This window comes from Ceratotherium simum, chromosome 1 (assembly GCF_057802395.1).
Source record: "Ceratotherium simum simum isolate JZ-2026a chromosome 1, ASM5780239v1, whole genome shotgun sequence".
NCBI classification, from domain to species: Eukaryota; Metazoa; Chordata; class Mammalia; order Perissodactyla; family Rhinocerotidae; genus Ceratotherium; species Ceratotherium simum.
Window position 1 is genome coordinate 38,639,306 of NC_141900.1, and position 15,580 is coordinate 38,654,885.

The 15,580-nt window shown below is 37.5% G+C and overlaps 1 protein-coding gene across 1 annotated transcript; it reads right to left on the minus strand.

The window, feature by feature from the left end:
• Positions 1–1,148: 1,148 nt before the first annotated feature.
• BET1 (Bet1 golgi vesicular membrane trafficking protein) lies at positions 1,149–11,401 on the minus strand. The gene is made up of 4 exons (XM_004431355.3): positions 11,251–11,401; positions 6,847–6,971; positions 4,358–4,414; positions 1,149–2,335 (listed from the first exon to the last, which is right to left on the minus strand). Exons 1-4 carry the CDS (start codon positions 11,267–11,269, stop codon positions 2,180–2,182), a joined length of 357 nt encoding a protein of 118 aa, XP_004431412.1. The 5' UTR covers positions 11,270–11,401; the 3' UTR covers positions 1,149–2,179.
• Positions 11,402–15,580: the final 4,179 nt, after the last annotated feature.

Here is a 15,580-nt window from a genome sequence, read left to right on the forward strand (position 1 = left end):
CTCAGCAAAGGCAGAAACAAGAACAGTCTGATAGGAAATGTTGGTTAGGGACCCACTTCAGGCAGTTCTTAAAAAGAACTGTCAAATAGGAAATGTTGGATAATGCAGTGATAAGAATCACTTTTACATTGCCCCAAACCCCTTTTCCTGAAATCCTTATATCCTTGATAATAATATCCAACATTTAAATAGTGTTTTAATACTTTACAAAGTACTTTCATACAATAGCCAAACTTCCATGTTGAAATCCCTCCTTCTCTTGCCATCACTGGTTTTCCTAAGGCTTTGATCTCATCTATTTCCACTGTTGATTCTCTTCTGTTTCCATCTTCCAGTCATTCTTCTTTGGCCTTTCGTTTTTCCAACTTTTTTGCAATTTTAATTATTGCCATGATTTCTGAGTCTCCCCTGAGCTCTGATGTCACGTAATTAGCACAGAGTACAGAGTTAAATAATTCTTGCAAAATGAGTCAATTTCTAATTGTCTGATAGAAATTTCCACTTGGAGGTCACAACATCACCTCAAAGCCTGACAACTTATTGCCTTGCCCTTAATATAAGTTCCTTTTCTGACGTGTCTGTTAATCATAGGGAGAACTAACATTTATTGAGTGATTATCAGGAGTCAGCATTTTCCAACATATTATCTACCTTTCACAACAATCTTATGAAATAGGTGATGTAACGAAGATACAGGCCCCAAAACACTGAAGTAAAGGAATGGAGATTTGAACCCAGGCCGTCTAACTCAAACCAGTGTCCCTCACATCACACCTCAGGCCCGTCTCTTTCTTACTGGCTAAGTCACTTACTCCCTCTCAGTTCTGGTGTTTTCATCTGTCAAGTAGAGGCCCAAATGATGACAAATGAGCCAGAAAAGATAGAACAGAAATTGATGGGTAATTAGAGCAGAGCAAAAAGGATTGCAAACTCAGCAAAATCAAAGATAATAGATTTATAACTACAAACATAAAGAGATTTTTGAAACTGCAGTCATGATTTATCTTATTTGTTTAAAAGAAGTTCTGAAATAATACAAATGTTAATTTTTCCTGATTTTTTTTGGAATCTGAGTTTTCAGGACCATTTCTCAGATTCTATGTAAAATATATAAGAGATTTGAACAAAAGAGCAACAAAGTCAATTAATATATTTCATTAAAAAATTTATTTTTGGAGCCCATAAATGGGCAAATTGCAAAACAGTAGCAATACAGAGTATTTAAGAACATTTTAATATTTCTTTCTACTCAACAGTCCACCTTTGTTTTGCTTTCTATAAACACACTCAATTAAAGCAACAATATTCTTAACCCCAAATTCAATGCCTGAGTACTTTTGATATCTATTTTGAGCACATGATAAAGCAGAGGCAATTAATTTTCTTGAACATTTTATTTCCACTCAGAGCTTAGCAATTACTTTAGCTTCACATTATTCTGTCACAAACGATAACCAAACGGCCTACCTAAGTAGCTAAAATCATAAACCATTATAAGCCAAGTCAATGATATGTATAAAGTTAATATAAAACAACAAATATATTGGAACACATTTGTTTTGGGCCCTACTAGAAATATGCCAAAATAACAAGCTTTATTAAAGAACAAAGTCCTGGCGCAGAGGGAGAAGAGGAGTCATATCAAAAATTATTAGGAAAATTGTAGGTAAAAAGAAATTGGCCTACAATTTTAACCAAATGGAAGGAGGAAAGGGGCATATATCATCAGGGTTGATGATGGGTGGGGAAAATACATTTACCATTCTATCATAGACTTGTTCACTGCCTCAAGAGCTCAGCATCAGGCTCTCTGGGCATTCTGTTATTCTCCCACTAAGTTTCTTTACATGGAACGTTAACCTACATTTATGGTAACAACAGAATATTATAGTGCTATTTAATCTGACAGCAAATGACAGAAAAAAACTGTTAGGGCCAGACTGACTTCAGGCCATCTCAATACCCCTGAAAATAGGGGCAAAAAACGAATTGTTAAGAGATAGTATTCAAAGAGCACTGTATTATCTAACATGATTTATAAAACAAGTAAAATTCAGTAATCTTCAATGGAAAAAGCCATAGTATTTGAAAATCAGGAATGTTTTGATGCTGATTTTTTACCGAAGTGGTACTCCAAGCCGTTAAGTTGGAACAAACTCCAAACTCACACTTACTTGCATCACCTCAGTTTAATAATCCAATAAATGACAAAAAAGACAAACAATGAAAACAGCATCATATAGCACAGCAGCTTTGTTTGGCTTCCTCTGGATAAAATCTTCAGTTTTCCCACAGTTTTACCTAGAAATCCAGTTGTAGAATCAAATTGTGAATCCTATGAGAAGAAAAAGAAAACAAAATATAATAGATTCTAATAGTCTACATATCCACATTTAAGTAATTGAATATATTGTTATTAGAATACATTTTTAATGACATATTTAGTATTTAATCAATTCAGGAGCCTCTTTATAATTTAGGTAATCAGCCTGATTACTCCATGCAAAACAGAGTAATTCTTTCAATGAATAAAAAGCTTTTTCATTATCCAATAAACATTTCTTTCACCCCTAGAGTAATTCAAAATCCCAAAATATTTAGGTCTTATTCCAATTATGTGGCTTAAAAAAAATTAACAAAAAAGATAAGTAGTTTGTCTATCATCATACAGGTTTTTTCCCACTTTTTGTTGGGGCATTGCTCTCCAAGGTCAAATGGTTGGTTGCTTCCCAGTATAGTAATTCACCCAAATCTTAATATGGTTAGCAGTACCTTTACTTTTAAGATCCTTTTATTTAGATAGCTGACTTTGAGTACAGTCATATGCCACATAATGACATTTCAATCAACAACTGACCACATATACAACGGTGGTCCCATAAGATTAGCACCAGAGATCCTAGGTGTGTAGTAGGCTATACCATCTAAGTTTGTGTAAGTGCACTCTACAAGGTTCACACAACTATGAAATCAGCTAACGATGTGCATTTCTCAGAACCTATCTGTTGTTAAGCAATGCATGACTGCACAGTAGTCTATTAAAACTTAAAAGAATATCATGTAGAGGTGGTCAAATGTGGTAAAGACTACAAATATGGATAGGGAAAAACTACCATATAAAAACATAGATGGAAAAGTCCTTAAGATGAGAGGACTAGGTACGGATTAGAAACATTGCACTTTCACAGAAATCTCAATATCCTGAGATGTAAAGGCCCCGGTTTAATGAAAGCCTTTGTATAGCTCAAGCTCTATGTAGCTCAAGCACTTCAGATCTATAGTTCTTCACCAAGGTTATACACCAAAATCACCTGGGATGCTTTTTTCAAAATACATACACCTAGGAGCCAGCCCGGTGGCATAGTGGTTGGGTTTGCGCACTCCACTTTGGCGTCCCAGGGTTCACACGTTCGTATCCCAGGCACGGACCGACGCACCCCTCATCACGCCATACTGTGGCGGCATCCCACATACAAAATGAAGGAAGATGGGTATAGATCTTAGCTCAGAGCCAATCTTCCTCAGCAAAAAGAGGAAGACTGGCAACAGATGTTAGCTCAGGGCCAATCTTCCTCACAAAAATAAATAAATAAATAAAAATACACCTAGGTTCTTCCTCCCGAAATTCTGAATCAGTATATTTAGTGAGAACCAGGCATAAATATTTTCATAAAGTTCCCCAGGTGATTCTAATGCACAACCTTTGTAAGAATGTGGCTTTCAATGCCATACTCATTTTTGAATAGTACAATTTTAAAAGCATGCGGCGAAACTAGGGAAGGTCTGGAGAAGTCAGACACCCAAAATAGACATTAAAGAACGGAAAGAGGCTCTAACGAGAAACAGTATACGCTGCTGAGCTTGTTTAGACTGGAGATAAAAGGCTCTGGGATGTTGCTATGTTCAAGTCTTATTGATTTGTTCAGAAGTGATCCTTAAGAGACCAAACAAAAGAAACAGGCTTACATTAAGTGAAGGACATTTGGGTGGTGGGCTATAAATTGCTTTTTCATTACTTGGTAGTCTATATCCATTGAGATCTCTAAGAACACATAAAAGAGTCATTTGTCCTGAGTCTTTAACAGTGTTTCTAAACACAAGACTAAAGATACATTAGTTTCCACCTCTTCCTCCTACTTATGTATGTTAAGCAAGATGAAAAATATAAAAATAGGGCAAAAATAAACCTTATAATTATTCCAAACCAATTAGATACAAATGGATGGGAATCCAGGACTTATGATCTCTAGATCTATTTCAAAATGGATAAAAGTTAAAACGATATTATTCCTGATTAACAGACGAAATTTGAGAATATTAGATCAAATTTCTTAAAGTTAAAATCATAACCACTTACCATTTCAGCTAATAATTTATTTTGATGTTTAACTTCATGGCCTATTTCAATGGAAAGCTATAAAGAAGAAAGCACACACATTTTTACTCATGTACAGATATTTAAGTGTTATAAAGTAAAAATAATAACTCCATTCTAAGCATATACATTTTCTCAAATAAAACTGTATTCCATAAATATAAAATATACCCTCTCTTCTTCTGATACTTTTTACACTTAAATTAACGGAAAATAAATTTAAAATTTCTACTCCTTCCCAACTGTGGATATTGTCTCCCTGCTCTTCATTTTGATTTCATCTTACTATTCAATTCCATCTTTTAATTTTGGTACATAATTCTCTCTGGTTCTCTTCTTGTATGCTTTTTTCTCTCTTTATATTATTCATACAACAGCATTTATCTGTATGTTCCTTCTTTATGTTTTAAAAGATGAATATAAGTACTCATATTATCAATTCAAATCCAGATATAAGTATTTAATATTTTCCTAATGAAATGTTACATTACTTGGAATATATGCCTAAATTGATTATTTCTTTAGATTCTAAAGGTATTTTTCCTTTAAAACATGACAATAAATTTGAAAAATAACATTTATAAGTTAGTGTTATCTACATCCTGAAGCTATGCAGAAAAGAGGCTGGGCCTAAAAGAAATACTATAAATGATTATGGCTGCTACTCAACCAAAACCTATCTAATACTTTATTATAAATTCATCAAAGGCTGCACTTCCAAGATATCTGAATAAATACAATCAACTATTGAAAATCTTGGCAAACCACTGCAAATATTATTCTCAACTTATTTTGTGTGGAAAGCATATGGGGTAATATTGACACAAAACCATACTAGAATTCTATAGATCAGAATATGAGCTTTTACCCCAAATTTAACAATTCAGAGTTAAGAAAGCAACTATAAAGCTAGATAGCCCAAATCACCTAACCACTCCCTACAACTGTCATTCATGCCAAAGAAAAAAGTTTCCAGGAAAAAAAGCTTTCTTCTAATGAGCAGCCTAAATTATCAATATTGGAGTTAAAAAAACATTTAATTCTTAATTCCCTCTAAATGTTATATTTTCTAAATTGTTAAGATTATACAATATTGCTTAGTTCCTAGATCAACTCCTTTTAATTTAATATGACTTTGAAAACAATACTTGTTTCAGAATATATTAGTATAATAGTCTCCAGGCTGAATACAATTCTATTTTCCAAAAGCTAATGAAACATCAATTAAATTTTGGCAACATGAGCTTCTACTGAATGAATGCTCTATAAGTTTATAGCATGTTTATTGTAATGCAGAATCAATAACACACTGTTAAAATCATTTTTTGTAATACCTTCATTTAATATATATTAACTCAATACCACTGATCAGGAATTATACTAAGTGCTATGTAGACTATATAAATAAGTACAAAAATAGAACTCCCTACATTCTGGTAAATTTCTTTTACATACAAAAATTCTAATGCAGATCACTATGCAATAAGTGCTATAGAAATGGTACAAATGGTGTTATGCTCATACGGAAAAAATGCTACTTCTGATGTGGTAATCAGGTAAAGGCTGGAGGAGGGAAGGGGTGCAATGAAGTGGAGACTTGCAGATGGGCAAGACTTCAGCCAATGGAAGGAGGGAGAGGATGCCCGAGGCAAAGGGATAGTGTGATCAAACATACAGGAGTGGGAAAGTGACAGAGTGCTTAGAACACACAGAGGACTCTAATTTGTCTGGCAGAAAGCATACACATACTCCGGAAGTGCAGAGGTAAGGTCTGAAAAGCTGTGGACAATCTTTCAAGGACCTATTTGATCAAGCCACAGAGGGTCAACTTTATTTCTTACATCATGGGAGGACACTGAAGACTTCTGGGAGTATAGGATGCAATCTAAAAAATACTCTCAAAAGATGACTGTGGCAACAGTATGTAGCTCAGACCAGAACATGCAAAAAACTAGGAGCAGACAGGTTAAGAGGCTTTCCCAATAGTGCACCTAGGAAAAGCAGGGGAAGCATTAGAAATAGAAAAGTAGAAATAGAAACAGTAGAAAGAAAGAAGCACAAGACTCGGTGACTGACATGAGGTACAAAGGTAGAAACATGCAAGCCCGAGGTTTGTAGCTGAAGAGACTAGAAGAAGGAAAACTCAGGAGAAGAGCTGCTTGGGGCGGCAGAGGGACTGCTCTGAGACATCACTACAGAGAACATACAGTATTTCAGATTTAACCACAAAAACCAGCTGAAGCTTAAAAAAGTAAACAAATGCACCATATGTTTTGATTGGCCACATTTTCTAACCTTCTACTCAAATCATGTCTAAATTTTGAGCGCACTTTGACCTCACTGAACTACACCATTTGGGTAACTGAATTCCTTCGTATGATGCCATTGAAAGTACACAGTTTATAAGTATACAATATATATGTATATAAATACACAAATTGAAAAGTATATAATATCTGTCACATACTTACAGATTTTATAGCAGTTACTTTGCTTCTCAGACTTTCAGTGAGTCTCTCATTCTCTTCTTCACAGGCACTATACCCACTATTAGCATAGCCATAGTTCCCATAGTTGCCCGCAGGCACTCCTTCACCTGCAAGGATCAGAGTCACAAGTATAGTTGTAGCAAAAGCAAGCCACTTTTGAAACTCTGATGGGAAAGAACCGACAAAGACCCCTGGAGGGCGTTGCAGACCACATATGCCTATTATATTCACACTTCAAATGAATTTTTAAAAATGTATACCAAATAGAGATCACAACAATTCTTTCTAATACCCTCTCTTAAAGAATATTCAATTCACCTCAATACACATTTATTGATTGTTTATTGATTGCCCACAAGACACTGAAATAGGCATTGATATACAAGGATATTCAGGACACATTCCCTGCTACACAGAACTACACATTTCAAAAAAAGAGACCTAAGAGTAGTAACAGCAACTACCCACTGAAGAAGCCTAGCTCTGAAGAGAAAGGGAGAAAAAGGATAATATAGCAAGAGGGAGCTCACAGCAGAGGGCAGGTCCTTTACTGGCATCTCTTTCTCTTAAATAGAAGGGAGCCGGATAACTTATGCAGAATATTAGCTGAAAGTTAAGAGCGGGATTCATTCATTCTTCAACAAACACTGGAGAAACTACCATATGTCAGATCCATTCTTCTTTCTAGCTGCTACTTTTGGGAGCTTCTCTTCTAGGGAATAGCACTGAGAATATAAGAATACAGTCCCGGTCGCCGCCTAATATAGTACTTGGTACTTGCCAGGCAATGAAACAGGTAGAGCGAGCCTGGGACGGTGCCTACATATATAAATGTGCTGGGGGATTGAGAGAGGACAGTACAGCTGAGGGTGTTATTTAACTATAATTTTTTTGTAAACAATTGACACCATCAATTTTCTCAGTAAAAGAGGAGAAAAGACTGTCTTTGAAGAATGGTGATCATTTGGATAAAAAAGTAAAGAGAACAATGGAGGAAAGTGACTAGGACTACACAGGATTACTAGGGGGATAAAACAATTCTGGCTGAGGCAATATATTGTAGTGGTTTCGATCCTCCTGGATGTGTGCATTTTCTGCAGAAGAGCTCATCAGCCTGAGTCAGCCCATAAGAAGCTGGGTGGTTGCACTGATCAAGAGTTGGAGGTTTATAGCACTGGGGCTGCAGAAGAACAGAGCCCCAAGAGGTTGAGACTGCTTGCCAAAAGAGTGGTGAAGATATGGATTACGGGGACTAGACTGAACAGGGATTGAAGGAGTCTCAACAGAGGCCTGAGAATATGAGGGAAAGGGATGATACAGAAACTAGACGTCTCCAAAAACTCAACAAGATGGAGCGGCAGTGACAGTAAAAGATGGAAGGACAGGATGTGGCAGTCGGCGCTGGTAGTTTAAGGATGGCCAAGGCATGAATAGGAAGCTCTTTCAAGGCACAGCACAAATCTCACTTTCTCTAAAAAGCAAAACTCCCTCCTTTGAATTCTCACAGCTCTGACTGCACATGACACTAACATTGCTCTCTAGACCGCACTTCAAGGACAGAAACTAAATTCCTTTCATTCACGTCTACATATCCTCCACAAACACAGACACGCACACACATAGAGTAAGGCACACTCAATAAATACTTGTAAATAAATTAATCAATGAACAGAATCTGATTTCACTGTTATTCAACTTTGAATGTGCCTGCCTTTGTCAAGAATGAAATTATAAGCTTCTCTGAGGGCAGAGACAGCGTCTCATACTTCTACAGCCCGTTCCTAATGAGTCATTTATACGCAGCAGACACTTACACAATCTCTACCACCACAAAACCACAATAAAATGTTAAACAAGTAGTTCCAGAGGAGAGAGAGTTTCACTCCCCAAATTTTTCCTCAACAGTTGACACACAATCCATAAAGCTCTCCAAACGTGCTATTATAAAAGTTAAGAACTCAAGTGACTAGGTATAATATTTTCTCCCACTAAACAATGAAAATAATCATTTAAAAAATGCATTCTCACTCCATATATCAATGATACTCTGTAAAAACTCTCGTAAGGACCAAAATTCTTAAAGAAAAGGAAAATGTCTTCTTATTTTATGTGACTAAGGTTCTAAATATATAACATTTGCCCAATAAGTAATTAGTGACTGGTTGAATTTAATCACTTGACAACACCAAGGAATTCATTTCTAAATTAATGGCTATTCACTTTATTTCCTTTGTTTTGTTCTTTTGCCTATTTTAATTTTAATTTTAGATTTCTTCCATACCGTTCCATTTATTAAAAGCAAAATTCTCATTTTATTGCCCACAAATCTTCCAATGCACATTTCTTCTATTAAAGAGTTAATCTTCCCTCACACCATCACCCATCCCCAATATAAAAAGAAAAAATCAAAAAAAAAAAAAAAAAAAAAAAAAAACGCTAGGAGCCGCTATTCCAAACTTAACCACTTCTTTTTGGTTAAGTGCTATGAAAAGGTGTAGGAAAGCTAGTGAGTGCCAAAGATCCCAAGTTTAAAATTCCAGGTTAATACACATTGATACTTAAAAAAAAGAAAAAGCCCTGGTCACATCACACTAATGTAAATGATAGCTATAGGCACCTAAGTAATCACCTTGCCTCTCAACTACAGGGGAGCTTCAAAAACAAAAAGGCTCTATCCTAGAGATTCTAATTTTATTAGTCTGGGCTGGGGTCCAGGTATTAATGCCTTTAAAGCTCTCCAGGTGATTCTAATGTACAGTCAGGGCTGAGAACCACCACTTCCCAAGTCCCTTTCCTACAATTTATCATGGCGCACTACTGCACAAAAACATTCAAAGGGGCCAAAGGGCCTATTGATGAAATCCAAACTCCTTAGCCTGGGACTCAAAGATCTCACAATGTGGTTCTGGTTCCATGTCTCCTACTTCAATCAAACTGACTTAATAATCATAATCCCCTAAATACATCATTCATAATTCTCATCCTACAACCTTTTTTGGGGGGAGAGAAGTCATCCTTCCAACTTGAACTTACCTCTCCCATGCTCCGTTACTCAAGCTCTAGCTCAAGCTCCTATGTGTCCACCAAGTAGACAGTGCTCTGAAATCCCTGAGACATTCACTATCTGTAGAACTTACTTGGTATTTGGATGTATAGCTACTATCTTGTACTATAATTTATCTTTGTACATGTTCCTGCTCCCCAACTAGATTGGAAGCTTTGGGGAGCACAAACAGGGCCAAAAATGACTGTATATCTAGAGCTTACTCAAGTACACAATAAATGTTTGTTGTCATTAATAAGGATAAAAAGGAAAAACATTTAGGCATATAAAACTAAACTTGCTCAAAATTAGTTATTTTTTTCTCTACAATTTACTTGGCCAACTTGCTTTCTATGACCCAAGTATTCATAAAACTACATTTTTCTAAAGCTTTTTCTCATACTACAATTAATCAATGTACAAGTCTAGTGTTCCTGGCAACTTTCACTAACTTTAAAGATGTGACACTTTTGAAAAACTTTTTTTTCTTTTTCCATCTTATAACAACTGAAAAATGTAACTATCGTTTTTCAAATATTTCATATATTTTCTCAGATATTCTGTATGCTGATTTAGCAGGGTTTTTTAAAATCATCTCTTAATAGACACCTTCAGAACCAGAAAATGCGGTTTTAATAGCTGTGCATTATAATGGCCTATTAAAAGTCCTTGTGCCTAATTTATTCCTGCTGCTTTGTGAACCTTCTTCCTAAGCCAAAAGGTCAAGAACAAATCCTAAGTCACCAAGCATTACCACATTCTACCGCCTTAACAGTGGAACAAGGCTCAGATTAGAAACGTTCTGGGAAATGGTCTTTGACTCCGATGTAACATACCATGACCTTTAACAGTAATGACACGTATTGTCTACCTTTGTAACTCACTGCCACCAGACTAATGTGACTATCGTCAGCGTGCTTCGCGTGCCACACTCACTCTTCAAATTTCGCTTCTGAAGAGACTAACATCCAGGGCCAGTAGAGAAAGAGAACCGAAACCAGACTTAGGGAAACTCAGCATTTTCCATAATCACGCTTAGAGAGTCGATACTAAAAAACTCTACTATTGAGCTGGCAGCTGTACCTACTCCACCCCCCGGCCTCCACTACTCTCTCTAAACCTACCATCCAAACTTGGGGCTGAACCAAACTTAAAGAAACCCCTAAGATCTGGGACAAATGGTGTGTTTCCAGTCGGCACCGCCTCCAAAGACCCCTCCATACAACAGGCTTTCTGGCCCAGATTCCAGGGACATAAGACCGGTCTGATTTCCTCCCGCGCCCCCGCGCCCAGCACGGTCGGTTCTAGGGCCCCCGAGCTTCGAACCTCAGCTCTCTTCTTACCCAGGCCTGCACGCCTCATCCTGCCAGAGGAAAGAGGGAAAAGGCAGGAGGAGGAGTGGGTAGGAAGGGGCCAGGGGTCACCCGGACCACGTCTTCAGGACCAGGGCCCCGCGAAACACCAACTCCTTCCCCTAAAGCGCCACGACATCAGTAGAGTCTAAACAGCGCGCCGGCTGATGGCGTCACCCAGGCGCTTATTGGCGCCCTGCAGGGTGGCTTGAATGGCATTCTGGGAAATGTAGTTCGCCGCCGATGCTGCGATTGGGCAGGGGCGGGGCGTAAACCTGGCTCCTGGAGTGGGCGGGGCTTCCGGAAGATGGGTGAGCTCTATGGCGTCTCCGACTCCGGATTTGGGACTTCATCTCAGTTGCTAAACTCGAGGCCCCCTGGACCTTGCTCTCAGCTTTTCGGCCCCCGTTTAACCTAGTACATCTGCCCTTCCCAGACCAGCGGAGGACAGTTGACGTATTTTTCGTGATTCCACCTCTCACTTCCTCTCACCCCCAGAGTCAGTTCAGGGAAAGTCAAAGAGAACTTGAACCAAGTTTCTGATCTCACACATGAGTAATTTCAGACCCACAGAAGGGAAGGGTAACAGACCTGTGCTGGGTCACCCAGGAGAGCATGTGCCAATTTAAGAGTTGAAAAGTTGTTGGCAGGGGAGAGCGGTACTGGAATACGGGTTACTCCTAGAATTTCATTTTATCTCACAGGATTATCGTGAAGATTAAAGAAATAACGGTTAAAAAAAAATATGATACACAGTAGACGCTCAAAAATCACTGGGAGTCTGCAGTTTTGTGATTGCTACTGTGTGAGGGTAGAGTAATCTGCATACCAGAGATTCTTGAAAATGCAGTCTCTGATCCTCGTGTTCCCTCCTAGTTTCCCAATGTGAACATTGACTTTAGTAGTGGCAGATAAGTCTCTACCTTAAGGGGGTTTTTTGTAAAATACACACGAAAACAATTTTTAATAAAATTTATTGACCTAGGAAATAAGTTTAATCCAATAGCATTTTGAGAGAAAAACAGTCTTCATAAAAATGAAACCATCATTCTCTAAAAGCAATGGAATTAAATGAAGATTGCATCAGGGACAATAATTGCAAATAAACACTGAAGGTTCAATAAGAAAAATGATGGCAAGGCTTCCCTTTTAATTTACAATCTGTGACAGTCCCTTCTTTTGTAAAAAGTACATATGTTCTGTAATCAAAACTTTTCAGAAAAATCACCTTACTTAAGGAAGTCTCTCTCATATAAATGTAAATTTTTAAAAAAATCTAATGATAAGTTTACCAAAACAGACCATTTAAATTACATATGTACTTATCCTCTTCTAAACTATTTCCGTTATGTGGTAGGGAGATATAATAATAAAGTATAGTTAAAAGGAAAAAGATAAAGTAATAAAGTGCACCAAGAATATAACTCAACAGGCAAAGCTGGTTTATATTGATCTTGTGACCTAAAAATCCAAATAGGTTGTTTATTGCTACTGTTGCCAGTCTCAAATTAGGATGATCTCACCTGAGAAGATTTCCATTCAAAAGATGAGGCGGAAAAGATGGATTTAATATACAGAAGAATAATTATTAAATGTGACCACATTTGACACAGAGACTAGAGAGAATTCTTTTCATTGTTATCATTTTCTATTTTGCTTTTTAAATTAAAACCCCTAACTCTTCCTACTAATTGAAGGCCAATAAAATTCTTGGAGATGAATAACACTTAGAACTTTTTCTCTATTTTCGTAGGATAATCTCATAGAAAACATCTAATCATTGGGAGTCTCCAAGAAGTGAATGACCAAAAATGACCTAGAATAAGTATTCCTCATAGTAATTACAGAAGCAAGAATATGAGCAGGAAATGTCTGAATCTTGATGCAAAATTTGAAACTCTTTTTCCTATTTGTCTGCTTCTTGCCCATTTGTCCTGCCTCTTGCTGACCAAATTCCAGGGCCAATCCAAGGGAAAAGAGCACACCAAGCTCTTAAAACTGGCTAAATAAACATTAACAAATTTTCCAATCATGAAACAAATCCAGCATGTTAAGCTTCATATTTGAACTTTAAGAAAATGTAGACTAAAATCAGATAGCTCTTGACTTGCAAACAGGCTATGGAACAAAAGTTAGCTTGTGAGTGAGTTTATCTGGCACGTAACCACACATTTCTCCTAAAGACTGAAATGATGGTAAGGTTCCCAACCCAGCCCAGAAAAAGCAAGGCTGTTGTGGTTCCTATGTTGCCCAAAGTCTATGCTATGTAACCCATAGCACAGCTGAAGTACCGTGTATTTTCAGTGAAAATCAGTAGAAAAAAAAGTTTGTAATTCTCATGATAAAATAAAGCAATACCATTAAAGAATAAGTAGAATTTTTAAAAATTATTTTGGTTATTCTTGTTGGAGAAAGCATTAGTTTTACTCAAAAGTTCTTGATAATGCAAAGAGAATTTTCAAGGAGCTTTCAAAGAACCAACAATTTGATCTTCCCTTTCCATAATTTAGGAATATTACTAGCACCGATGTAATGCTTCTCAGCCATATTTAGTAAAAATGAGGCACACAATTCCAAATGAAAAGTCGTCAGCAGAGCCAGCTGCACAATCTCTGGGACCCAGTGCAAAATGAAAATGCAATACCCCTCCTTCAAAAAGCAGAGGGAGAAAGGTGCAGCAAAAGGTACCAACAAATAAAGCTTTTTTCTCTTGTCATGATCGCCCGCCCCCCCCCAACTCATCATGGTATTTTATTTGCTATTTCATGCATTTCTAAATGAAGAAAAATAAAACTTTAAATAATTAGCATGAATTTTACCCTTTGTCTTTAGATTATGCAATGACAGTTTTGGAAGAAATTCACCTCCAACATCTTGAATACCTACATTTTTTTTTCTCTTTTTTTGGTGAGGGAGATTGGCCCTGAGCTAACATCTGTGCCAACCTTCCTCTATTTTCTATGTGGAACTCCACCACAGCATGGCTTGATGAGCAGTGTAGGTCCTTGCCCAGGATCTGAACCCACCCCTGGCCGCCAAAGCGGAGCGCACGATCTTGACCACCATGCCACTGGGCTGGCCCTGCAATGACAGTTTTAAATGCAAACCTAAGAGCATTTAACTCATATGTGAAATCACCAAAATCATACAATTTGTATTTCATAGCTCATACACGAATATGTATTTTGTGGAAACACTGTACAAAACTAGCTCACCATTTTATTCCACGTCTGGATATGCACCATGTCTTGATATTCTACCAACACTTTACTTTTAGCTTACCGATGACTTAGGAGAGAATGAAAAGAAAAGGAATTATGTGTTGCCCCATCTTTTCCTTTCCTCCTATGTCATCATTTTCAATACAACTGGCTAATACAAGGAAGTAAGTCGAGTAAGGTAGACTATGATAGGGTTCCTTGGATGTGTTCTTTCTGCAGAAGAAGTTCTGGTTCAAGAAGAACGTGTGGCCTTTCAGGCCTGTCAGTGCCTGCACTTAGTCACAGACTTAACACACTTACCTGTACTCACTTTGAGTTTTGCTGATCTCCTGTGCATTATGGGTCCACTGGAATTCTGTGCTCATGGGGCCTCACAAATGTTACAGCTAAATGAGGTGGCAAGAAACAATAAATGTGCATATTGCACATGTCTCCTCTGCTCATATGCAGGCTCATTGTTCCATTAGATTTCATTTGTAAAACACAAGTTCAAAGATAAAATTAAGAACTTCAAGACAGTGACCACGGAGCATTAAACCAGGCATGGTGCTCTTCTAGCAAGGGGTCCTATGCAACAGCAAAGATTGCACACCCATGAACCTGACCTTGGTCCTCAGAGAGAAATTTTCCAGGGTAATGGGGCCATAATTGGTAGAGAAAATGAAGAGAGGGGATGAATACAGACAGCATATATATCCACAGGGAGAGATTCATCAAGGTGAAATAAGTGAGCAGTGAAATTCACAGGGAAGCAAGAAAATAGAGTATACACGTGATGTCTCAAGAAAAAGGAAAGGAAGAGCTTGGAAGTTTCACAGTTCTCCCAAATCACCCACCAAGCTGGTTTCTGTCTCCAGTAAGTCATTAATGAGCCACAGATGACTGAAATTCTTGTGACTTGGCGTGTACAGGCAGTAAAAAAAATTTCCTCGAGGTGGGACATGATCCCAGCAAACCTGAGTGATGGGGTGTGATTGCAGGGATGAGGCCTTGTCTTGTGTTTCATTCCAAAATGTTTCAGCCTTCCAGCATACTGGTGCGTTACTAAGACCTCATTCTGGGAAATGATTCCTTCCTTAATGTCAGTTAATCAGTAGCTT